This window comes from Oncorhynchus nerka, linkage group LG7 (assembly GCF_034236695.1).
Source record: "Oncorhynchus nerka isolate Pitt River linkage group LG7, Oner_Uvic_2.0, whole genome shotgun sequence".
In the NCBI taxonomy this organism is placed as follows: Eukaryota; Metazoa; Chordata; class Actinopteri; order Salmoniformes; family Salmonidae; genus Oncorhynchus; species Oncorhynchus nerka.
This window is the reverse complement of record NC_088402.1, coordinates 87,387,637-87,414,649: the sequence shown is the minus strand read 5'-3', so window position 1 is coordinate 87,414,649 and position 27,013 is coordinate 87,387,637. Positions and strand designations below refer to the sequence as shown.

The 27,013-nt window shown below is 44.7% G+C and overlaps 1 protein-coding gene across 1 annotated transcript in view; it reads left to right on the top strand.

The window, feature by feature from the left end:
- Window positions 1-27,013, top strand: part of LOC115124835 (copine-8-like) — a 255,346-nt gene that overhangs the window by 157,262 nt on the left and 71,071 nt on the right. The window contains exons 11-14 of the mRNA XM_065020944.1: window positions 14,063-14,104; window positions 14,556-14,631; window positions 23,040-23,093; window positions 26,053-26,114. Coding sequence (XP_064877016.1) covers window positions 14,063-14,104; window positions 14,556-14,631; window positions 23,040-23,093; window positions 26,053-26,114 — 234 coding nt within the window. The remainder of the gene's footprint in view (window positions 1-14,062; window positions 14,105-14,555; window positions 14,632-23,039; window positions 23,094-26,052; window positions 26,115-27,013) is intronic.

The following is a 27,013-nucleotide window of genomic DNA, read 5'->3' as shown; positions in this document are numbered from 1 at the left end:
ATTTCTGCCCCTGTTCCTTCCCATTTGGGCCATTCTAAATCGAAAAGTAATTTTTCATGTTTAATAAAGACTCAATTAAATTGACAATAGTCTGATGGGTGAAAATGTATGATCACTTGATGAGAGAACAGCTGTGCAGCCTGAGGAAAGGAACAGAGCACAAGCTTTTTTTTTTTGACTTTTTCAATTCATTAACTGCCTGTAGTCGCATCTTGCAGCCAATATATGTTAAGATTTTTAAAACATTCTAAGGTTTGTAATCATTCACAACTAAAGTTGCCAAATAACTCTGAATCTATTTTACAGGAACCTGTTTCAAATGACTTTTATGCTCAACATAGCCTGTACACTCTCACTCTAGAATGGGCAAAATGTCCTTTCAATTTTATTCAGCTAAGTTCAATTATATTCTTACTAGAAACTCACAGAATATAAAATAATGGCACAGAACTTCAAAACATATCTTGTCAGTTAAATGAAAAAGCCTACAGCCTATGGCGATAGAGCATAGGCCAATTCATATTCTGTTCTTCTGAAATACATTTTCTTCACATCATAATGTCTTTTTAGACCTGCCAAAAATAAATAATGGATTTATTTTGATGACGTATATTATATTGATATATTAAACTTTTTAAATGTAGATGTTCCAAAGGCTCTCACCAGTGTATGCATAGAGGCCTGTAGATTATATATGTGTTTATGGTCATTAATGGTCAATTACATTGAGACCAGCAATCTTTTGCATGACAATAACCTGGTGACAAAATGTCATAACTGCCACAGCCTTAGTCATGCCAATAAAGCAATTGGATTTGAATTGAAAGACACAGAGAGATAGACACAGAGAGATAGACACAGAGAGATAGACACAGAGGGATAGACACAGAGGGATAGACACAGAGAGATAGACACAGAGAGATAGACACAGAGGGATAGACACAGAGGGATAGACACAGAGGGATAGACAGAGAGAGATAGACACAGAGGGATAGACACAGAGGGATAGACAGAGAGAGATAGACACAGAGAGATAGACACAGAGAGATAGACACAGAGAGATAGACACAGAGAGATAGACACAGAGAGATAGACACAGAGGGATAGACACAGAGGGATAGACAGAGAGAGATAGACACAGAGGGATAGACACAGAGGGATAGACAGAGAGAGATAGACACAGAGAGATAGACACAGAGAGATAGACACAGAGAGATAGACACAGAGGTATAGACACAGAGAGATAGACACAGAGGGATAGACACAGAGGGATAGACACAGAGGGATAGACAGAGAGAGATAGACACAGAGAGATAGACACAGAGGGATAGACACTGTAGGAACCGACGCTGAAGATGAGAAGCAGGTACAGGAAGTTGAACATTTAATGTAGCACAGACATGGAACAGGACATGAACAGCGTCAGAACCCGGTAACACAATGACATACGAACATTAATGCAGAGGCGGGGAACAACCTCGGCAACAGACAGATATAGGGGAGGAAATAAACACAGGGGAGTGAGTCCAGGTGAGTGTAATGAATCTCTGATGCGCATGACGAGGGGAGCAGGAGTGCGTAATGATGGTGGCAGGAGTGCGTAATGATGGTGGCAGGGGTGCGTAATGATGGTGGCAGGAGTGCGTAATGATGGTGGCAGGAGTGCGTAATGCACGGGAGCAGGCGTGACAGACACAAAGAGATGGACATAGAGGCCTTATCCATCTCTGCAATGGAGACTTCGACAGGTAGGACACACACACACACTATAACACACTCACACACACACACTCATAATGGGAGAATGTGGGCGGTGACACAATTTTGATATTGGTGTAATCATTTCAAAATGTGTCAGCCGAAGCGAATTTAGATTTGATTTTTTTATTGTTATTTTATCTGTGGCTCAAATGTAAAGTTATTACACCCCTATCTCTCTCTAACTGCCTGCTGGAGCTTGGCTGCTCATTGATCTGCAGGGTTGGCAATAGCATTTCAGATAAGGCTCTGATTGACTGCTTCTTCCAGAGGATTGCGTCCCAAATGACACCCTATATAGTGCACTACTTTAGACCAGAGACCCGATACCTATGGGCCCTGGTCAGGAGTAGTGCACTACATGGGGAAATAAGGTGCAATTTGGGGCACAGGCCATCTCTTTGGGAGGGGGAGGGGGAGGGAGGGAGGGGGGGAGGGGAGGGAGGGAGGGAGGGAGGAGGGAGGGAGGGAGGGAGGGAGGGAGGGAGGGAGGGAGACATAGATGAGAGAGAGAGATCGAGAGAGAGAGAGAGAGAGAGAGAGAGAGAGAGAGAGAGAGAGAGAGAGAGAGAGAGAGAGAGAGAGAGAGAGAGAGAGAGAGAGAAAGAAGAGGTAGTGAAAGTACATAGATGAGGAGAGAGAGAGAGAGAGAGAGAGAGAGAGAGAGAGAGAGAGAGAGAGAGAGAGAGGAGAGAGAGAGAGAGATGGAGAGAGATGGAGCGAGATGGAGAGAGAGAGAGAGAGAGAGAGAGAGAAAGAGTGAGAGAGAGAAGGAAAGAGAGAGAGAGAGAGAGAGAGAGAGAAAGAGAGATGGAGCGAGATGGAGCGAGAGAGGAAGATTGCAGGTGTTAATCCTGTAGTGCCCAGACTTAAATCTGTATGAAGTGGACACCTGCAGTATCTGTGATTGTGTGATGCTAGACAGCCCACACATCAACCCAGTCCCTATCAGAGCCTTCCACACAATAGGAGTCCGTGGACAGTCATCAACCCAGGCCCTATCAGAGCCTCTCCCACACCACAGGAGTCCATGGTCACCCTTCTTCCTTGGGTTCGGTTTCAACCATAGAAAAGATAATTACTGGAACGGAAATTCCCATAAAATTACCCATGAAAGTGCTGTGGTCTGTTCCCCCCTCTTCCTCCTTTTGTCTCACTCCTCATCTCTGCACTTTCACTTCCTCTTCCCACCCTACATAACTCTCTCTCCCTGGCCCCTCTCTCTCTTCACCTTGAGAAAGAGATGGGAAGGTATCATCTGGGGGTATAGATAATTTTTACCCAAGATGGCATAGCAGTCAGACGTCCTTTGTCCTCGTCTTGTCGTGTCCCGTGTATATATATATATTTACAACTTTTCTTTGCATATCTTTTTATATATCTTTTTTTTCTAAAAAATCTCAACTTCAAAACACTGTCCTGCAACCTGCCTCACCAATAAAAAAAAGACGTATTATTCACCTCAAATCTGAAATCCACAACAGAAGCGAGAAGCTAGCCAGAAGCTAGCCAGAAGCTAGCTAGAAGCTAGCCAGTTTACTGGCTAACGTTAGTCTTCAGCTAACCACGGTTGGTGGTCATCAGCTATCCTTTAGCTCGAAAAGCTATCGCCAGTTTTGTAATACGCAACTCAGACCAGAGCATACCGGACCTATTTTCTCTCCATATCCCCGGATTTCTACCAAGCTCTGGACATTTACACCTGGATCTTGCTATCCGAGTGATTATTGCTTACGTCGGTCCCGGAGCAAACATCAATTATTCCGGAGCTAGCCAGCTGAAGAGTTCCATCAGCCACTCCTGGGCTACAATCACCTATCCATACCCGTTTTACTGCCGACGTGGAGCCCCAACGGGCCTTCACGACTGGACTACCGACGTTATCTGCCCGAGGGAGTTATCCAACTGGCCCCTCCGTCGCAACGTTACCTGAACGCCCATCTGCGGCCCGCTAATCGTTAGCTGTCTTATCGGCTGCTATCTGAATAGGTCTATCGGACAATTTTCTTGGGTCACTATAACTATATCTATTTTGCCAATTGTATTGATCCCCTCTACCACCTGGAACACCACTAATCTACCGACGGAAACGCACTCCATCCTCTGCCAGCTTGCTACCGATGGCCCGGCTAGCTGTCTGAATTGCCGTGACCCCAACCAACCTCACTACTCACTAGACCCTTATGATCCCTCGGCTAAGCATGCCTCTCCTTAATGTCAATATGCCTTGTCTATTGCTGTTCTGGTTAGTGTTTATTGGCTTATTTCACTGTAGAGCCTTTAGCCCTGCTCAATATACCTTATCCAACCCTTCAGTTCCACCACCCACACATGCGATGACATCAACTGGTTTCAATTATGTTTCTAGAGACAATATCTCTCTCATCATCACTCAATGCCTAGGTTTACCTCCACTGTATTCTCATCCTACCATACCTTTGTCTGTACATTATACCTTGAAGCTATTTATGGCCCCCAGAAACCTCCTTTTACTCTATGTTCCGGACATCCTAGACGACCAATTCTCATAGCTTTTAGCCGTACCCTTATCCTACTCCTCCTCTGTTCCTCTGGTGATATAGAGGTTAATCCAGGACCTGCAGTGGCTAGCTTCACTCCTATTCCCCAGGCGCTCTCTTTTGATGACTTCTGTAACCGCAATAGCCTTGGTTTCATGCATGTTAACATTAGAAGCCTCCTCCCTAAGTTTGTTTTATTCACTGCTTTAGCACTCTCTGCACACCCGGATGTCCTAGCCGTGTCTGAGTTCTGGCTTAGGAAGACCACCAAAAACTCTGAGACTTCCATCCCAAACTACAACATTTTCAGACAAGATAGAACTGCCAAAGGGGGAAACATACAGGAACTCAAATCCTTCTGTTCACCTGATTTAGAATTCCTCACAATCAAATGTAGACCGCATTATCTTCCAAGAGAATTCTCTTCGATTATAATCACAGCCGTATATATCCCCCCCCAAGCAGACACATCGATGGCTCTGAACGAACTTTATTTAACTCTTTGCAAACTGGAAACCATTTATCCGGAGGCTGCATTCATTGTAGCTGGGGATTTTAACAAAGCTAATCTGAAAACAAGACTCCCTAAATTTTATCAGCATATCGATTGCGCAACCAGGGGTGGTAAAACCTTGGATCATTGTTACTCTAACTTCCGCGACGCATATAAGGCCCTGCCCCGCCCCCCCTTTCGGAAAAGCTGACCACGACTCCATTTTGCTGATCCCTGCCTACAGGCAGAAACTAAAACAAGAGGCTCCCACGCTGAGGTCTGTCCAACGCTGGTCAGACCAAGCTGACTCCACACTCCAAGACTGCTTCCATCACGTGGACTGGGACATGTTTCGTATTGCGTCAGATGGAAATATTGACGAATACGCTGATTCGGTGTGCGAGTTCATTAGAACGTGCGTCGAAGATGTCGTTCCCATAGCAACGATAAAAACATTCCCAAACCAGAAACCGTGGATTGATGGCAGCATTCGCGTGAAACTGAAAGCGCGAACCACTGCTTTTAATCAGGGCAAGGTGTCTGGAAACATGTCCGAATATAAACAATGCAGCTATTCCCTCCGCAAGGCTATTAAACAAGCTAAGCGTCAGTACAGAGACAAAGTGGAATCTCAATTCAATGGCTCAGACACAAGAGGCATGTGGAAGGGTCTACAGTCAATCACGGACTACAAGAAGAAACCCAGCCCAGTCACGGACCAGGATGTCTTGCTCCCAGGCAGACTAAATCACTTTTTTGCCCGCTTTGAGGACAATACAGTGCCACTGAAACGGCCTGCAACGAAAACATGCGGTCTCTCCTTCACTGCAGCCGAGGTGAGTAAGACATTTAAACGTGTTAACCCTCGCAAGGCTGCAGGCCCAGATGGCATCCCCAGCCGCGCCCTCAGAGCATGCGCAGACCAGCTGGCCGGTGTGTTTACAGACATATTCAATCAATCCCTATACCAGTCTGCTGTTCCCACATGCTTCAAGAGGGCCACCATTGTTCCTGTTCCCAAGAAAGCTAAGGTAACTGAGCTAAACGACTACCGCCCCGTAGCACTCACTTCCGTCATCATGAAGTGCTTTGAGAGACTAGTCAAGGACCATATCACCTCCACCCTACCTGACACCCTAGACCCACTCCAATTTGCTTACCGCCCAAATAGGTCCACAGACGATGCAATCTCAACCACACTGCACACTGCCCTAGCCCATCTGGACAAGAGGAATACCTATGTGAGAATGCTGTTCATCGACTACAGCTCGGCATTCAACACCATAGTACCCTCCAAGCTCGTCATCAAGCTCGAGACCCTGGGTCTCGACCCCGCCCTGTGCAACTGGGTACTGGACTTCCTGACGGGCCGCTCCCAGGTGGTGAGGATAGGCAACAACATCTCCTCCCGCTGATCCTCAACACGGGGCCCCACAAGGGTGCGTTCTGAGCCCTCTCCTGTACTCCCTGTTCACCCACGACTGCGTGGCCACGCACGCCTCCAACTCAATCATCAAGTTTGCGGACGACACAACAGTGGTAGGCTTGATTACCAACAACGACGAGACGGCCTACAGGGAGGAGGTGAGGGACCTCGGAGTGTGGTGTCAGGAAAATAACCTCACACTCAACGTCAACAAAACTAAGGAGATGATTGTGGACTTCAGGAAACAGCAGAGGGAACACCCCCCTATCCACATCGATGGAACAGTAGTGGAGAGGGTAGCAAGTTTTAAGTTCCTGGTCATACACATCACAGACAAACTGAATTGGTCCACTCACACTGACAGCGTCGTGAAGAAGGCGCAGCAGCGCCTCTTCAACCTCAGGAGGCTGAAGAAATTCGGCTTGTCACCAAAAGCACTCACAAACTTCTACAGATGCACAATCGAGAGCATCCTGGCGGGCTGTATCACCGCCTGGTACGGCAACTGCTCCGCCCTCAACCGTAAGGCTCTCCAGAGGGTAGTGAGGTCTGCACAACGCATCACCGGGGGCAAACTACCTGCCCTCCAGGACACCTACACCACCCGATGTTACAGGAAGGCCATAAAGATCATCAAGGACATCAACCACCCGAACCACTGCCTGTTCACCCCGCTATCATCCAGAAGGCGAGGTCAGTACAGGTGCATCAAAGCTGGGACCGAGAGACTGAAAAACAGCTTCTATCTCAAGGCCATCAGACTGTTAAACAGCCACCACTAACATTGAGTGGCTGCTGCCAACACACTGTCATTGACACTGACCCAACTCCAGCCACTTTAATAATGGGAATTGATGGGAAATGATGTAAATATATCACTAGCCACTTTAAACAATGCTACCTTATATAATGTTACTTACCCTACATTATTCATCTCATATGCATACGTATATACTGTACTCTAGATCATCGACTGCATCCTTATGTCACTAGCCACTTTAACTATGCCACTTTGTTTACTTTGTCTACATACTCATCTCATATGTATATACTGTACTCGATACCATCTACTGTATGCTGCTCTGTACCATCACTCATTCATATATCCTTATGTACATATTCCTTATCCCCTTACACTGTGTATAAGACAGTAGTTTTGGAATTGTTAGTTAGATTACTTGTTGGTTATCACTGCATTGTCGGAACTAGAAGCACAAGCATTTCGCTACACTCGCATTAACATCTGCTAACCATGTGTATGTGACAAATAAAATTTGATTTGATTTGAAAGGGGGCGGTGTTGCAATCTACTGCAAAGATAGCCTGCAGAGTTCTGTCCTACTATCCAGGTCAGTACCCAAACAAAAATCCACCTCTCAAAAAACAAGTCTCTCACTGTTGCCGCCTGCTATAGACCACCCTCTGCCCCCAGCTGTGCTCTGGACACCATATGTGAACTGATTTCCCCCCATCTATTTTCTAATCAACCTGGCCCGGGTATCCTGGAAGGGTATTGACCTCATCCTCATCCCTCATCCCGCCAGTAGAGGATGCCTGTTTTTTTTTGTTGAAATGCCTTCCTCAGCATCTTAAATAAGCATGCCCCATTCAAGACATTTAGAACCAGGAACAGATATAGCCCTTGGTTCTCTCCAGACCTGACTGCCCTTAACCAACACAAAAACATCCTCTGGCGTTCTGCATTAGCATCGAACAGCCCCCGTGATATGCAGCTTTTCAGGGAAGTTAGAAACCAATATACACAGGCAGTTAGGAAAGCCAAGGCTAGATTTTTCAAGCAGAAATTTGCTTCCTGCAACACAAACTCAAAAAAGTAAAGTCCATGGAGAATAAGAACACCTACTCCCAGCTGCCCACTGCACTGAGGATAGGAAACTCTGTCACCAATGATAAATCCACTATAATTGAGAATTTCAATAAGCATTTTTGGCTACACCAACCCCGGGCAACTGCACTGTACCCCCCACAGCAACTCGCCCAAGCCTTCCCCATTTCTGCTTCTCCCAAATCCAGTCAGCTGATGTTCTGAATGAGCTGCAAAATCTGGACTCCTACAAATAAGCCGGGCAAGACAATCTGGACCCTTTCTTTCTAAAATTATCTGCTGAAATTGTTGCAACCCCTATTACTAGCCTGTTCAACCTCTCTTTCGTGTCGTCTGAGATTCCAAAGATTGGAAAGCAGCTGCGGTCATCCTCCTCTTCAGAGGGGGGAGACACTCTTGACCCAAACTGCTACAGACCTATATCCATCCTACCCTGCCATTCTAAGGAATTCGAAAGCCAAGTCAACAAACAGATAATTGACTATTTCAAATCCCACCGCACCTTCTCTGCTATGCAATCTGGTTTCTCATGCTGGTCATGGGTGCACCTCAGCCACGCTCAAGGTCCTAAACAATATCTTAACCGCCATCGCTAAGAAACAATACTGTGCAGCCATATTCATTGACCTGGCCAAGGCTTTCGACTCTGTCAATCACCACATCCTCATCGGCAGACTCAATAGCCTTGGTTTCTCAAATTATTGCCCTGCCTGGTTCACCAACTACTTCTCTGATAGAGTTCAGTGTTTCAAATCGGGGGCCTGTTGGCCGGGACCCTGGCAGTCTCTATGGGGGTGCCACAGGGTTCAATTCTTGGGCCGACTCTCTTCTCTGTATACATCAATGATGTCACTCTTGCTGCTGGTGGGTCTCTGATCCACCTCTACGCAGACGACACCATTCTGTATACTTCTGGCCCTTCTTTGGACACTGTGTTAACAACCCTCCAGGCGAGCTTCAATGCCATACAACTCTCCTTCCGTGGCCTTCAATTGCTCTTAAATACAAGTAAAACTAAATGCATGCTCTTCAACCAATTGCTGCCTGCACCTGCCCGCCTGTCCAGCATCACTACTCTGGACAGTTCTGACTGAATATGTAGACAACTACAAATACGTAGGTGTCTGGTTAAACTGTAAACTCTCCTTCCAGACTCATATCCAACATCTCCAATCCGAAGTTAAATCTAGAATTGGCTTCCAATTTCGCAAACAAGCATCCTTCACTCATGCTGCAAACATGCCCTCGTGAAACAGACGATCCTACCGATCCTCGACTTTGGCGTTTTTGTCATTTACAAAATAGCCTCCAATACCCTACTCAATAAATTGGATGCAGTCTATCACAGTGCCATCCGTTTTGTCACCAAAGCCCCATATACTACCCACCACTGTGACCTGTACGCTCTCGTTGGCTGCTCCTCGCTTCATACTCGTCGCCAAACCCACTGGCTCCAGGTCATCTACAAGACCCTGCTAGGTAAAGTCCCCCCTTATCTCAGCTTGCTGGTTACTATAGCAACACCCACCTGTAGTACACGCTCCAGCAGGTATATCTCTCTGGTCACCCCCAAAACCAATTATTTCTTTGGCCGCCTCTCCTTCCAGTTCTCTGCTGCCAATGACTGGAACAAACTACACAAATCTCTGAAACTGGGAACACTCATCTCCCTCACTAGCTTTAAGCACCAGCTGTCAGAGAAGCTCACAGATTACTGCACCTGTACATAGCCCACCTATAATTTAGCCCAAACAACTACCTCTTCCCCTACTGTATTTATTTATTTATTTTGCTCCTTTGCACCCCATTATTTTTATTTCTGCTTTGCACATTCTTCCACTGCAAATCTACCACTCCAGTGTTTTACTTGCTATATTGTATTTACTTCGCTACCATGGCCTTTTTTTGCCTTTACCTCCCTTATCTCACCTCATTTACTCACATCGTATATAGACTTATTTTTCCATTCCATTTCATCATTTCATCTGTTGGAACCCTCTGCCCTTGTTCTTTTATTTTTTTCATTGGCTGTACGCGATTGTGATGCATGAAATGGGTTTTTCTGATCTTTCTGAACCAGCCATGTCATCCCATCTCCAACAGATGTTCTTAGTCATGTTTGTCTCACGTCAGCCACCTGTAACAGCGAGTAAAATGCCAGGTTTTCCCGTCAGACTTTCACTACGCATATTAATTACAATGGAAATGTTGTGAGTGTTTAAGATCTCAGTCAGTAGTGCCATAGATAGAGATGTATGATGTGGTCACCGTGTTGTAACGTTATCGGGTTGTTTTTCTGTTTCATCATTGACATAGAAGGGAAACGAGATTAAATTGAGTTTGACAGGCGCATCAGTACGGAATCATCAGAGGAGCTGGTCTAATGTCAAAATACTTCAGTTCCTTCTCGTGTCTGTCAATCAAAAGTTTAGGACAGGGGTTCTCTTCCTCTCTCCATGTGTTTAAGGCAGTATACATTATGGCAGGGATAGCAGGGTAGGACTGTAGCAGTGTGTTTCCCCCCTCCTTGTTTGGGAGATGATAGCTGATTGACATGACCTTGGGGGGGGGGGGACCAATGTGATCTGTGTCTGAGTGATGTGGAGGAGAGGCTATGTCTGTCTGACCTCTCTCTCTCAGCCTGCTTCCTCCAACTTATTTTGGGAACTATAATTATCATGATGTGTTCCCCCCTTAGGGGGTTGTTGTCTACCTTTGGCAGGCAGGAGGAGAGAAACAACTCACCCCAAAAAGATTGAGAAACTCTTTCTGTCTTAACTTAACTTAACTCCTCGGATATAAACTTCCATCTGCACTCACAAATTCAGTTTCTATTAAATGTCAAATCAATTAAACGTTACATTCATCAGTGGGTCTTTATGTGCGTAGCTCCACTTCATTTAAACGTCACATTCATGGTGATTACAGTAGGCTGTTTCAGACTTATTCGCTTTATTTTCTTATTATTTTCAAAGAATGTAATTAAGCGTGCATTCACTCAAAAAAAACCATGAAATTATCTTGATAGGATCATTTATTTTTGTATTTGTTTCTATCCCCCCTTAAATGCTCTTCTGAAACATTTTCCATGTCCGTTCACTCGAACATTCATCTCAAGGGTGTTATGTGAACCTCTCTGGCTATGATTGATTTAATTATCAGTGTTGCTTAATGCGTACTGAGGTTTAAATGGCCTGTCTCACTGATGTGGAAACTAAACACACAGTCAGACGTTTAATAGTCCAGCTCTCAGGCATCTTAAAGGGACAATTTGGGATTGATTGGTACAGTCGTTCCTCAATTAAAAGTTTTGAGATTATGCCGCGGCACTTAGAGGTTATTTGTGGTTTAGTACGGTACCCTGCATCACTGCTTCATTGCTCCAGACCACCACAAGGGGGAGTTAGAGCACTGATTACACTTTTGGGTCCCAAGGCGCTAATGTGTCTCTAACTGACAATGAATGGGCGACATAAACCAAATTGAAACTGATAATTGTGCACGACATCAAAATTGAATTTCAATCAACTGAATTATGAGGATGAAGACGGTGATTGAATTTCAATGAACTGAATGATGAGGATGAAGAAGGTGATTGAATTTAGAACAATAGTGTAAGAATTGGTCTTCCTCTGTCCTGCACGCGCACACCCAGAAAAATACACATGTTTTTTTGTTACTACTCATCAGTATTACTTACTAAAACTGTTGTTACACTAAGGTTTTTATTGTAAGAGAAACTAAAATGTTCAATTATATTCCATGATATTCTTAAGATACATGTGTTGACTGAATATTAGCAGGAAGTGATTTCTGCTAAATAATCAAGTTGAAGACACAGTCATATAGCCTCGGCACCTACATAAAGCTGAGTGACTCAGTCATATAGCCTCGGCACCCACATAAAGTTGAGTGACTCAGTCATATAGCCTCGGCACCTACATAAAGCTGAGTGACTCAGTCATATAGCCTCGGCACCTACATAAAGCTGAGTGACTCAGTCATATAGCCTCGGCACCTACATAAAGCTGAGTGACTCAGTCATATAGCCTCGGCACCTACATAAAGTTGAGTGACTCAGTCATATAGCCTCGGCACCTACATAAAGCTGAGTGACTCAGTCATATAGCCTCGGCACCTACATAAAGCTGAGTGACTCAGTCATATAGCCTCGGCACCTACATAAAGCTGAGTGACTCAGTCATATAATCTCGCCACCTACATAAAGCTGAGTGACTCAGTCATATAGCCTCAGCACCTACATAAAGCTGAGTGACTCAGTCATATAGCCTCGGCACCTACATAAAGCTGAGTGACTCAGTCATATAGCCTCGGCACCTACATAAGGTTGAGTGACTCAGTCATATAGCCTCGGCACCTACATAAAGCTGAGAGACTCACTCATTCATGGCTTTGGGTCAAAATAAATAAGTACCACCATTCTTTCTGATAGTCATTTATAAAGACATTTTATGGTTATCCTGACCTGGATGCAATGTATTATAGTCTCTAAAAGGAAAAATATTACCACTGTCTCTTGCGCATGTCAAGACAGCGCTGCTCTGAGACAAGCATGGGGACTGGTCTTGGTAAATCAATGAGATTTTTATTTTCACTGATTCTCCATTTGGGTATTGGTTAGACTACAATTAGGGTGTGAAAATGTTAAGATTATTTTGCTCTTACTGTAGTACTGTAACCTACTCCTGACCGGTCACGTTGTACAACGCCATTATGGGCTATTGTACAGCGCCATTAAGACAATAGATACTCCAATTTTGGAATGTTTAATGACTGATATATTAGACTATTGATTACTAAAGAATATAAAGAATACTAAATACTAAAGAATATAACTAATAAAATGCCTCATGAGCTTAGTTCAGCTGTCTTACACCAAAAATATGTTGTCTCTCGCCACATCCCTCAACTGTTTATCAAACAAACAGCCACATTGTTTGAATCCCAGATTGGCCAATTCAATTCGAAAGACTCCAGTCATTCTAATGACGCTTTCTGACACACACACTAACCCATACACACTAACCCATACACACACACTCACTAACACACTCACACTAACCAATACACACCTACTAACACTCTCACTAACATACTCACACTAACCAATACACACTAACACACATACTAACACACTAACACACTCACTAGCACACATACTAACACACTCACTAACACACACACACTAACCAATACACACTAAAACGCTCACTAACACACTCACTAACACACACACGAATCCACTCACTAACACACTAACACACACACTAACACACAGTCACTAACACACACACTAACACACTAACCCATACACACTAACACACACTCACTAACACACTAACCCATACACACTAACACACACACTAACACACTCACTAACACACTAACACACACTCGCTAACACACTAACACACACTCACTAACACACACACACTAACACACTAACCCATACACACTAACACACTAACACACACACACTAACACGCATACTAACACACTCACTAACACACACACACCAACACACCAACACACACTAACACACATACTAACACACTCACTAACACACACTCACACAACACACACACTAACACATACACACTCACTAACACACATACTAACACACTCACTAACACACACACACTAACACGCATACTAACACATACTAACACACACACCAACACACCAACACACACTAACACACATACTAACACACTCACTAACACACATACTAACACACTCACTAACACACCAACACACACACCAACACACACACACTAACACATACACACTCACTAACACACATACTAACACATTCACTAACACACTCACTACCACACATACTAACACACTAACAAATACACACTCACTAACACACACACACACACTAACACACCAACACACACACTAACACACACACACTAACACACTCACTAACACACACACACTAACACACCAACACACACACCTTCCTCATCTCTGGGTGTGTTTTTGTTTTTCAGGACGATCAAGGCAGAGGTGTACGACTGGGACAGAGATGGCAGGTTAGGAGACTACACACCCAGAATAATGTTTCCTTCAGATTATGTTCCAGGCGGGGAACGATTTATACATGCTACAGTATGACGTGTGTTATGTTCCTCGTTATGTTTTACAAGATTAAGCACTTTCTCAACCCTCAACCTAAAAGCCTTCATACTCATACTCCCTATCTTTAATTATGTCAACTGCCAACTCAATACACCATGAAGACAACCTCTTAGCATCAGCTACCCAGAACCTCATTCCTATTCACACGATGATAGTGGTGAAAACCATCATTTACAGTGATATACTTCTTTATTTTACAACACTGCTATATGTTTCAGCAGCTTCATTTCTATACTATTGAGACATTTTACACAATACATCCCATTATACTTCAACACCCTCCCATGAGGGAATGGCTATTTAGTTGTTGTTGTTGTTGTTGTTGTTGTTTATTTTACCTTCCAGCCATGACTTCATCGGTGAATTCACCACCAGCTACCGAGACCTGTCCCGAGGCCAGAGCCAGTTTAATGTGTACGAGGTGAGTGGAGATGGAGGGAGCACTCATCCTATTGTGTTCACACTAAAAACGTTATGTCTCCCAGGGGCATACACTTAAAAAACAGACCGCAGGTCCTTGTAGGCTGGAAGTAGAAAATAAACACAATCTTACCCAGTCAGGAGATGTACAGTACGTTACTACAATATTAGCATTAGCGCTAGTGTCTACTCAACCTTATTTCTAGTATTAGCATAACTTCCCCCTTGTGCCCACAGAGTTTAGCCTACTTGGACAGCATAGTGGATGAGAATTAGAAGGAGATACAGTGCGGGGCTAGAGGGCCAGACCTTGATTAGACTTCTCCCTGCATGGATATTAGGCATCCTCACTGGCCCCCTGTGTCTGCGTCCCAAACAGCACCATGTTACCAATGCAGTGCACTACTTTTATTGGCCCAGGTCAAAAGTAGCATCATCGTACGTCAGCAACTCAATTAAGTCATAGACCTGGCTTTAGTTAGGGAGAGATGGAGGGAGGTAAGGAGAGATGGAGGGAGAGGGGAGAGAGGTAGGGAGAGATGGAGAGAGGGGAGAGAGGTAGGGAGAGATGGAGAGAGGGGAGAGAGGTAGGGAGAGATGGAGAGAGGGGAGAGAGGTAGGGAGAGATGGAGAGAGTGGAGAGAGGTAGGGAGAGATGGAGAGAGGGGAGAGAGGTAGCGAGAGATGGAGAGAGGGGAGAGAGGTAGGGAGAGATAGAAATAGAGTCGGTGTGCAGGGGTATAAGGCTGTAGTCGGTGTACAGGGGTATAAGGCTGTAGTCTATGTGCAGGGGTATAAGGCTGTAGTCGGTGTGCAGGGGTATAAGGCTGTAGTCTATGTGCAGGGGTATAAGGCTGTAGTCTATGTGCAGGGGTATAAGGCTGTAGTCGGTGTGCAGGGGTATAATGCTGTAGTCTATGTGCAGGGGTATAAGGCTGTAGTCTATGTGCAGGGGTATAAGGCTGTAGTCGATGTGCAGGGGTATAAGGCTATTGTCGATGTGCAGGGGTATAAGGCTGTAGTCGGTGTGCAGGGGTATAATGCTGTAGTCGTTGTGCAGGGGTATAAGGCTGTAGTCTATGTGCAGGGGTATAAGGCTGTAGTCGATGTGCAGGGGTATAAGGCTATTGTCGATGTGCAGGGGTATAAGGCTGTAGTCGGTGTGCATTGGTATAAGGCTGTAGTCTATGTGCAGGGGTATAAGGCTGTAGTCTATGTGCAGGGGTATAAGGCTGTAGTCTATGTGCAGGGGTATAAGGCTGTAGTCTATGTGCAGGGGTATAAGGCTGTAGTCTATGTGCGGGGGTATAAGGCTGTAGTCGGTGTGCAGGGGTATAAGGCTGTAGTCGGTGTGCAGGGGTATAAGGCTGTAGTCTATGTGCAGGGGTATAAGGCTGTAGTCGGTGTGCAGGGGTATAAGGCTGTAGTCTATGTGCAGGGGTATAAGGCTGTAGTCGGTGTGCAGGGGTATAACTCTGTAGTCGGTGTGCAGGGGTATAAGGCTGTAGTCTATGTGCAGGGGTATAAGGCTGTAGTCTATGTGCAGGGGTATAAGGCTGTAGTCGGTGTGCAGGGGTATAAGGCTGTAGTCTAGTGTGCAGGGGTATAAGGCTGTAGTCTATGTGCAGGGGTATAAGGCTGTAGTCGGTGTGCAGGGGTATAAGGCTGTAGTCGGTGTGCAGGGGTATAAGGCTGTAGTCTATGTGCAGGGGTATAAGGCTGTAGGGGTCGAGTCGGTGTGCAGGGGTATAAGGCTATTGTCGATGTGCAGGGGTATAAGGCTGTAGTCGGTGTGCAGGGGTATAAGGCTGTAGTCTATGTGCAGGGGTATAAGGCTGTAGTCGATGTGCAGGGGTATAAGGCTGTAGTCTATGTGCAGGGGTATAAGGCTGTAGTCGGTGTGCAGGGGTATAAGGCTGTAGTCTATGTGCAGGGGTATAAGGCTGTAGTCTATGTGCAGGGGTATAAGGCTGTAGTCTATGTGCAGGGGTATAAGGCTGTAGTCGGTGTGCAGGGGTATAAGGCTGTAGTCAGTGTGCAGGGGTATAAGGCTGTAGTCGATGTGCAGGGGTATAAGGCTGTAGTCGGTGTGCAGGGGTATAAGGCTGTAGTCGATGTGCAGGTGTATAAGGCTGTAGTCTATGTGCAGGGGTATAAGGCTGTAGTCTATGTGCAGGGGTATAAGGCTGTAGTCTATGTGCAGGGGTATAAGGCTGTAGTCTATGTGCAGGGGTATAAGGCTGTAGTCGGTGTGCAGGGGTATAAGGCTGTAGTCGGTGTGCAGGGGTATAAGGCTGTAGTCTATGTGCAGGGGTATAAGGCTGTAGTCGATGTGCAGGGGTATAAGTGTGTATCGGTGTGCAGGGGTATAAGGCTGTAGTCGGTGTGCAGGGGTATAAGGCTGTAGTCAGTGTGCAGGGGTATAAGGCTGTAGTCAGTGTGCAGGGGTATAAGGCTGTAGTCTATGTGCAGGGGTATAAGGCTGTAGTCGGTGTGCAGGGGTATAAGGCTGTAGTCTGTGTGCAGGGGTATAAGGCTGTAGTCGGTGTGCAGGGGTATAACTCTGTAGTCGGTGTGCAGGGGTATAAGGCTGTAGTCGGTGTGCAGGGGTATAAGGCTGTAGTCAGTGTGCAGGGGTATAAGGCTGTAGTCGATGTGCAGGGGTATAAGGCTGTAGTCGGTGTGCAGGGGTATAAGGCTGTAGTCTATGTGCAGGGGTATAAGGCTGTAGTCTATGTGCAGGGGTATAAGGCTGTAGTCTATGTGCAGGGGTATAAGGCTGTAGTCTATGTACAGGGGTATAAGGCTGTAGTCTATGTGCAGGGGTATAAGGCTGTAGTCTATGTGCAGGGGTATAAGGCTGTAGTCGGTGTGCAGGGGTATAAGGCTGTAGTCGGTGTGCAGGGGTATAAGGCTGTAGTCTATGTGCAGGGATATAAGGCTGTAGTCGATGTGCAGGGGTATAATGCTGTAGTCGGTGTGCAGGGGTATAATGTAATTGAGGTAGATACACTATGTGCATTCGGCAAGTATTCAGACCCTTTTACTTTTTCCACATTTTGTTAGCCTTACCCCCCCATCAATCTACAGACAATACCCCATAATGACAAAGCAAAAAAAAGGGTTTTCAAAATGTTTGATTATTCTATTTTTTTTAAACACTGAAATATCACATGTACATAATCAATCAATCAAATCAGCCGATGTCACAAAGTGCTATACAGAAACCCAGCCTAAAACCCCAAACAGCAAGAAATGCAGATGTAGAAGCACGGTGGCTAGGAAAAAACTCCCTAGAAAGGCCAGAACCTAGGAAGAAACCTAGAGAGGAACCAAGCTCTGAGGGGTGGCCAGTCCTCTTCTGGCTGTACCAGGTGGAGATTATAACAGAACATGGACAAAATGTTCAAATGTTCATAGATGACAAGCAGGGTCAGATAATAATAATCACAGTGGTTGTAGAGGGTGCAACAGGTCAGAACCTCAGGAGTAAATATCCGTTGACTTTTCATAGCTGATCATTTAGGGTATCTTTACCGCACCTGCTGTCTCTAGAGAGTTGAAAACAGCAGGTCTGGGACAGGTAGCACGTCCGGTGAACAGGTCAGGGTTCCATAGCTGCAGGCAGAACAGTTGAAACTGGAGCAGCAGCACAACCAGGTGGACTGGGAACAGCAAGGAGTCAGTCATCAGACCAGGTAGTCCTGAGGCATGGTCCTAGGGCTCAGGTCCTCTGAGAGAGAAAGAGAGAGAGAGAAAGAAAGAGAGAATTAGAGAGAGCATACTTAAATTCACACAAGACACCGGAAAAGACAGGAGAAATACTCCAGATATAACAGACTGACCTGAGCCCCCGACACATTAACGAGAGAGTATTCAGAAATATTCAGAACCTTCACTCAGTACTTTGTTGAAGCACCTCTCGCAGGGATTTCAACCTTGACTCTTCTTGGTTATTTTTATTTTTTATTTTTTTATTTTACCTTTATTTAACTAGGCAAGTCAGTTAAGAACAAATTCTTATTTTCAATGACGGCCTAGGAACAGTGGGTTAACTGCCTGTTCAGGGGCAGAAAGACAGATTGTACCTTGTCAGCTCGGGCGTTTGAACTTGCAACCTTCCGGTTACTAGTCCAATGCTCTAACCACGCTACAAGCTTGGCATGTCTACATTTGGGGAGTTTCTCCCATTCTTCTCCGCAGATCCTCCACAGATCCAGCTATTTTCAGGTCTCTCCAGAGATGTTAGATCAAGTTCAAGTCCGGGCTCTGACTGGGCCACTCAAGGACATTCAGAGACTTGTCCCGAAGCCACTCTTGCGTTGTCTTGGCTGTGTGCTTAGTCGTTGTTCTGTTGGAAGGCGAACCTTCGCCCCAGTCTGAGGTCCTGAGCACTCTGGAGCAGGTTTTCATCAAGGGTCTCTCTATACTTTGCTCCATTCATCTTTCCCTTGATCCTGACTAGTCTCCCAGTCCCTGCATCTTAAAATAATCCCCACAACATGATGCTGCCACCACCATGCTTCACCGTAGGGATGGTGCCAGGTTTCTTCCAGACGTGACGCTTGGCATTCAGGCCAAAGAGTTCAATCTTGGATTTTGTTGGATGTCTAAAAACCTGTTTTTGCTTTGTCGTGATGGGGTATTGTGATGTCATGATGGGGTATTGTGTGTAGATAGTTGAGAAATGTGTTTTATTTAACAAAATGTGGAAAAAGTCAAGGGGTCTGAATACTTTCCAAAGGAACTGTAAACAAAAGTATGTGGACACCTCTTCAATTTGTGGATTTAGCTATTTCAGCCACAACCATTGCTGACAAGTGTGTAAAATCAAGCACACAGCTATGCAATCTCAATAGACAAATATTGGCAGTAGAACGGCCTTACTGAAGAGTTCAGTGACAAGATGTCAGTTTGTAAAATGTCTGCCCTGCTAGAGCTGCCCCTGTCAACTGTAAGTGCTGGTATTGTTAAGTGGAAGCGTCTCAGAGCAACACCGGTTCAGCCGCAAAGTGGCAGGCCACACAATCTCACAGAACGGGGCCACCAAGTGCTGAAGCTTGTAAAAATTGTCTGTCCTCAGTTGCAACACTCACTACTGAGTTCCAGACTGCGTGTGGAAGCAACATCAACACATTAACTGTTCATCTGGAGCTTAATGAAATGGGTTTCCATGGCCAGGCAGCCGCACACAAGCCTAAGATCACTATGCACAATGCCAAGCGTTGGCTGGAGAGGTGTAAAGCTCGCTGCCATTGGACTCTGGAACAGTGGAAATGTGTTCTCTGGAGTGATGAATCACGCTTCAACATCTGGCAGTCCGACGGACTAATCTGGGTTTGGCGGATGCCAGGAGAACTCTACCTACCCAAATGCAGAGTGCCAACTGTAAAGGTGGAGGAGAAATAATGGTTTGCGCTGTTTTTCATGGTCGGGGCTAGGCCCCTTAGTTCCATTGGGAAATTTCCCAAGGGAAATCTTAAAGCTACAGCATACAATGATATTGTAGTCGATTTTGTGCTTCCAACTTTGTGGCAACAGTTTGGGGAAGGCCCTTTCCTGTTTCAGAATGACAATCCCCGGTTGCACATGGCAACGTCCACACAGAAATGGTTTGTCGAGATTATTGTGGAAGACCTCAACCCCATCGATTACCTTTGGGATGAATTGGAACGCTGACTGCGAGCCAGGCCTAATTGCCCAATATCAGTGCCCGTCCTAACTAATGCTCTTGTGGCTTCATGGAGCATGTCCCCTGCAGCAATGTTCCAAAATCTAGTGGAAAGTCTTCCCAGAAGAGTGGAGGCTGTTATAGCAGCAACGTGGGGACTAACTCCATTTTAATGCCTATGATTTTGGAATGAGATGTTCGACGAGCAGGTGGTCATGTAGTGTATGTACATATAGGTAGGGGTAAAATGACTAGGCAGCTAGATAAGTTACTAACAGTAACAGCAGTGTATGTGATGAGTCAAAATAATTATAACTATTGTGGGTAGACTTGGTGCGTCAGAACCGCTACAGCCCCGTCAAAAGAGGTGCTATTCTTTGAATTTGTTGGGCCTTCCTCTGACACCACCGGTAGCTATTTGGTTAACTATTGTGGGTAGACTTGCTGTGCGATCTCAGAACCGCTGTTGTGCTATCTTGTTTATCCCTTAGTGACGTGGAACAAAGAGGTCAGTCTGAATTCTTTGCTGATGTTGAGGGGAGAGGTTGTTGTCCTGGCACCACACTGCCAGGTTGACCTCCTCCCTATATGCTGCCTTCCTCTGACACCACCTAGTATAGAGGTCCTAGATGGCAGGGAGCTCACCACCTGGGGGTGGTCTGTCAGGAAGTCCCACTGAGTATACTGGACCATACTCACTAGTCCCCTTGTAGGTGCTTTTGTCCCTTAGAGCGGTCAGATGCCAAGCAGTTGCTATACCAAGATATTTTAGTTGAGTTTCTAGCCGGACATTTTTCCAGACGGACAGCTAATGATCTTTACATCGCCTCCTGATGAATTTTATCGCTTATTAACGTTTACTAATACCTAAAGTTGCATTACAAACGTATTTCCACACGGTGTCTAGAGTCTTGTGTTTTGTCAAACACATGAAAGTTTATCGTCGGACATTTTTGAATTTTAAAAAATGACGTTACGTTTTGAAACAATGTTTTTTCGTTTATCACACAGTCTACATATAACGATATCTAGGCTTTATATGGACCGATTTAATCGAAATAAAGACCCAAATAGTGTTTATGGGACATCTAGGAGTGCCAACAAAGAAGATGGTGAAAGGTAATGAATGTTTTCTATTTTATTGTGCGGTTTGTGTAACGCCGAAATGCTAATTATTTTGTTTACGTCCCCTGTGGGTCTTTTGGGGTGTTACATGCTATCAGATAATAGCTTCTCATGCTTTCGCCGAAAAGCATTTTAAAAATCTGACTTGTTGCCTGGATTCACAACGAGTGTAGCTTTAATTCGATACCCTGCATGTGTATTTTAATGAACTTTTGAGTTTTAACTAATACTATTAGCATTTAGCGTAGCGCATTTGCATTTCCAGAGCTCTAGTTGGGACGCAAGCGTCCCGAGTAGAAGCAACAGGTTAAAGGTCTTACTCACATCGGTTGCGAAGAGCGTGATCACACAGTCTTCCGGAACAGCTGGTGCTCTCATGCATGGTTCAGTGTTGCTTGCCTCGAAGCGAACATAGAAGGCATATAGCTCATCTGGTAGGCTGGCGTTCACTGGGCTGTTTGCGGCTGGGTTTACCTTTGTAATCCGTGATAGTTTGTAAGCCCTGCCACATCTGACAAGCATCAGAGCCGGTGTAGTAGGATTCAATCTTAGCCCTGTATTGATGGTTTGCCTGTTTGATGGCTCGTCGGAGGTCTTAGAGGGATTTCTTATAAGTGCCTGAAAGATACTCTTTCACACACACACACACACACACACACACACACACACACACACACACACACACACACACACACACACACACACACACACACACACACACACACACACACACACAGGTTCAGGTGGAGCGTATTCAGGGCTAGAGGCCACAGGAAAACGTGTATGAAGATTACATATCCTGCTCCTTGAAAACGGCAGCTCTAGCCTTTAGCTCAGTGTAGATGTTGTCAGTAACCCATGGCTTCTGGTTGGGATATTTACGTACGGTTACCGTGGGGATGAAAATGATGGTGGAGACATTCTGTACAAAAAAATGGCTGCTATCCACTGTAGCACCATATGTGTGTATATGTGTTTGTTTTGTTGTGTGTGTGTGTGTGTGTGTGTGTTTATGTGTGTACATGTGTGTCTGTGTGTGTACGTGTGTTACTGCATGCATACCCTGTGTATTTGTATGTGTGTGTGTATGTGTGTGTTTGTTTGTGTACGTTTGTGTGCGTGTGTGTGTGTTTGTGTATCCTGTAGAATGAGCTCTAGGGTTAGATGTTTCATTACAACCTTGATAATTTTACTACCAGTTCCTGCATTCATACACGTTTTCCTGTGGCCTCTAGCCCTGAATACGCTCCACCTGAACCTGTGTGTGTGTGTGTGTGTGTGTGTGTGTGTGTGTGTGTGTGTGTGTGTGTGTGTGTGTGTGCTTGCGCGCGTGCCTTTGTGTACTAAAACGTTTATATTGGCATGTGCTGTTCTGAAATACAAACCACGGTGGATTGCATTCCATAGTTATGAGGCGTGGATACACATGCACGTAAATACACCCAGCGTAGACCACAATGGAAAGACTGGAATAATCTATATTGGACATATACTGTACCACACCACTTCAGGCCTTATTGCTTAACTGGCCCATGGGAATGAAGACATTTGACAGGGTTTTTATGTTGACAAATCTATGATATCAAGCTCGTATTGTGGTTGTTGAATCCTAGGTGGTGAATGCCAAGAAGAAGATCAAGAAGAAGAGATACATCAATTCTGGGACGGTGAGTCTGTCAAAAAGGTTCAAATATAGAACATCGTTTCCTTCCTGGCGCAACCGTATATTCCTTCCCCGTCTGTTTGTTGTTGTGTTCATAAATTAGTTTGTGGTTAGTGGATTGCAATAAAAAAAGAGTGGTTGTCTCTTCTGAATCCATTCCTGGATACTTAACAAGATACTGTACTTTAGATACTTTTTGTTTCGTTATAGTTTAGAGTCTAGAGACAATTAACAAATACCACTGTACCACTAGAGATGAAAGAAGTTGTAACGACCTCAAACAAAGTGAACCGGTCAGAGTACTCTGTCCTCTGTTGTCCTACCAGTCAGTTATCATTCTGTTGTCCTATCAGTCAGTTATCATTCTGTTGTCCTATCAGTCAGTTATCCGTCAGTTATCAGTCAGTTATCAGTCAGCTATCAGTCAGTTATCAGTCCGTTATCATTATTGTTGTCCTATCAGTCAGTGATCATTCTTGTTGTCCTATCAGTCAGTTATCAGTCTGTTGTCCTGTCAGTCAGTTATCAGTCAGTTATCAGTCTGTTGTCCTGTCAGTCAGTTATCAGTATGTTGTCCTGTCAGTCAGTTATCAGTCAGTTATCAGTCTGGTGTCCTATCAGTCAGTTATCAGTCAGTTATCAGTCGGTTATCAGTCAGTTATCAGTCTGTTGTCCTGTCAGTCAGTTTTCAGTCTGTTGTCCTATCGGTCTGTTAACAGTCTGGTGTCCTATCAGTCAGTTATCAGTATGTTGTCCTATCAGTCCGTTATCAGTCGGTTGTCCTATCAGTCAGTTATCAGTCAGTTATCAGTATGTTGTCCTATCAGCCAGTTATCAGTATGTTGTCCTATCAGTCAGTTATCAGTCTGTTGTCCTATCAGTCAGTTATCAGTATGTTGTCCTATCAGTCAGTTATCAGTATGTTGTCCTATCGGTCTGTTAACAGTCTGTTGTCCTGTCAGTCAGTTATCAGTCTGGTGTCCTATCAGTCAGTTATCAGTATGTTGTCCTATCAGTCAGTTATCAGTCTGTTGTCCTATCAGTCAGTTATCAGTATGTTGTCCTATCAGCCAGTTATCAGTATGTTGTCCTATCAGTCAGTTATCAGTCTGTTGTCCTATCAGTCAGTTATCAGTATGTTGTCCTATCAGTCAGTTGTCATATCAGTCAGTTATCAGTATGTTGTCCTATCAGTCAGTTATCAGTATGTTGTCCTATCAGTCAGTTATCAGTATGTTGTCCTATCAGTCGGTTATCAGTCTGTTGTCCTATCAGTCCGTTATCAGTCGGTTGTCCTATCAGTCAGTTATCAGTCAGTTATCAGTCTGTTGTCCTGTCAGTCAGTTATCAGTCAGTTATCAGTCTGTTGTCCTGTCAGTCAGTTATCAGTCGGTTGTCCTATCAGTCAGTTATCAGTCAGTTATCAGTATGTTGTCCTATCAGTCAGTTATCAGTCTGTTGTCCTATCAGTCAGTTATCAGTATGTTGTCCTATCAGTCCGTTATCAGTCGGTTGTCCTATCAGTCAGTTATCAGTCAGTTATCAGTATGTTGTCCTGTCAGTAAGTTATCAGTCAGTTATCAGTCTGTTGTCCTGTCAGTCAGTTATCAGTCAGTTATCAGTCTGTTGTCCTATCGGTCTGTTAACAGTCTGGTGTCCTATCAGTCAGTTATCAGTCGGGTGTCCTATCAGTCCGTTATCAGTATGTTGTCCTATCAGTCAGTTATCAGTATGTTGTCCTATCAGTCAGTTGTCATATCAGTCAGTTATCAGTCTGTTGTCCTATCAGTCAGTTGTCATATCAGTCGGTTGTCCTATCAGTCAGTTATCGGTCAGTCATCTGTCTGTTGTCCTATCGGTCTGTTAACAGTCTGTTGTCCTATCGGTCTGTTAACAGTCTGTTGTCCTGTCAGTCAGTTATCAGGCTGGTGTCCTATCAGTCAGTTATCAGTCTGTTGTCCTATCGGTCAGTTATCAGTCAGTTATCAGTATGTTGTCCTGTCAGTCAGTTATCAGTCAGTTATCAGTCTGTTGTCCTATCAGTCAGTTATCAGTCTGGTGTCCTATCAGTCAGTTATCAGTCTGTTGTCCTATCAGTCAGTTATCAGTCCGTTATCAGTCTGGTGTCCTATCAGTCAGTTATCAGTCTGGTGTCCTATCAGTCAGTTATCAGTTTGTTGTCCTATCAGTCAGATGTCATATCAGTCGGTTGTCCTATCAGTCAGTTATCGGTCAGTCATCTGTCTGTTGTCCTTTCAGTCCGTTATCAGTCTGTTGTCCTATCCATCAGTTATCAGTCTGTTGTCCTATCAGTGACTGAGTGGCTGCCATGCCGAGTCAGTGACTGATATTTAGGAGGAAGTCAGTGCATTGTTATTATTGCCTGGGCCCAAACACACAAACACACACACACACTTTGGCATGCTGAGCTTCAATACGATGACGGTGACTAGATAATTAAAATCAGAGAGGGAGACATCCATCATGTCGCTCTCATCACACCTCAGTGAGATGTGTGTGTGTGTGTGTGTGTGTGTGTGTGTGTGTGTGTGTGTGTGTGTGTGTGTGTGTGTGTGTGTGTGTGTGTGTGTGTGTGTGTGTGTGTGTGTGTGTGCGTGCGTATGCGTGAGTGCGTGCGCGTGCGTGCGTGTGTGTGTGTGATTGAGATGGATCAATGTTCTAATACTAATATGCCGCTCTGATGTCAAACAAACTCATGATGAATCCCTCTTGGGAAGCGGGTTGGTGCGTGCTGGTTGGTTAACCCGGGGGGGCCTGGAGGCAGGGGGCTAACGGTTCATGTGTTTAAATTGGTAATTGGTAAATTGTGATTGTTTTGATTACTGATGTGGTGAGTAATTATGATTCAATTGGAGAATACATTGCATTTGTGACTTTGTGTTGATTACCTAAGTGTTGAATATACATGTTTGGTAACGGCTTTGAATATTCTCTCTACCCAGGTGACCATGCTGTCGTTCGCGGTGGAGTCAGAACACACATTCCTCGACTACATTAAAGGAGGGTGAGCTGGTTCAGAAGTTTACATTACAGTATTTCAATATACAGAAACAATGACACCTTTTAAAACTAGCCTCTAAAGTCTCTGATCTTGATGTTGCGTGTGAAAACGGCTACCCTGCAGCTGAAGAGCGGAGGTCAAGACAATGTCCGCTGTAGCCCAATCTGAGAGTTGATCGATCTTATCGCTTCATGTTTACATTTGATTTATAGAAATAGCTGTTGAAGACTTTAGTGAGCAAAGATGAGATTTGTCCTTTTATCAAGACACAACCATGTGACCAGGTCCAATTGACAGTCAGGCAGGGTTATTGAATGATAAAAGGGTCAAGAAAACGACACGTTTATATGACCCTAGATGAAAACGACACGTTTATATGACCCTAGATGAAAACGACACATTTATATGACCCTAGATGAAAACGACACGTTTATATGACCCTAGATGAAAACGACACGTTTATATGACCCTAGATGAAAACGACACGTTTATATGACCCTAGATGAAAACGACACGTTTATATGACCCTAGATGAAAACGACACGTTTATATGACCCTAGATGAAAACGACACGTTTATATGACCCTAGATGAAAACGACACGTTTATGACCCTAGATGAAAACGACACGTTTATATGACCCAAGATGAAGCCTACTACCGTTTTCAGGATGTATTTTTTTGGTTGCGTCTCAACTGGCTACCCTAATCCCTATGTAGCGCCACGGGTCAAAAGTGTCTCTCCGACTGTTCTGTTGGGGCTGTAGACAGGTTTCAGCTTGTCCTCTGAGGTCTCGTGACAGTTACATGACAACACTGTTAAGATCTACCTGTCAGACAACACCATATTCACTTTATAGCGCACTACACCCTATGAGGCCTGGTCAAAAGTAGTGCACTACAT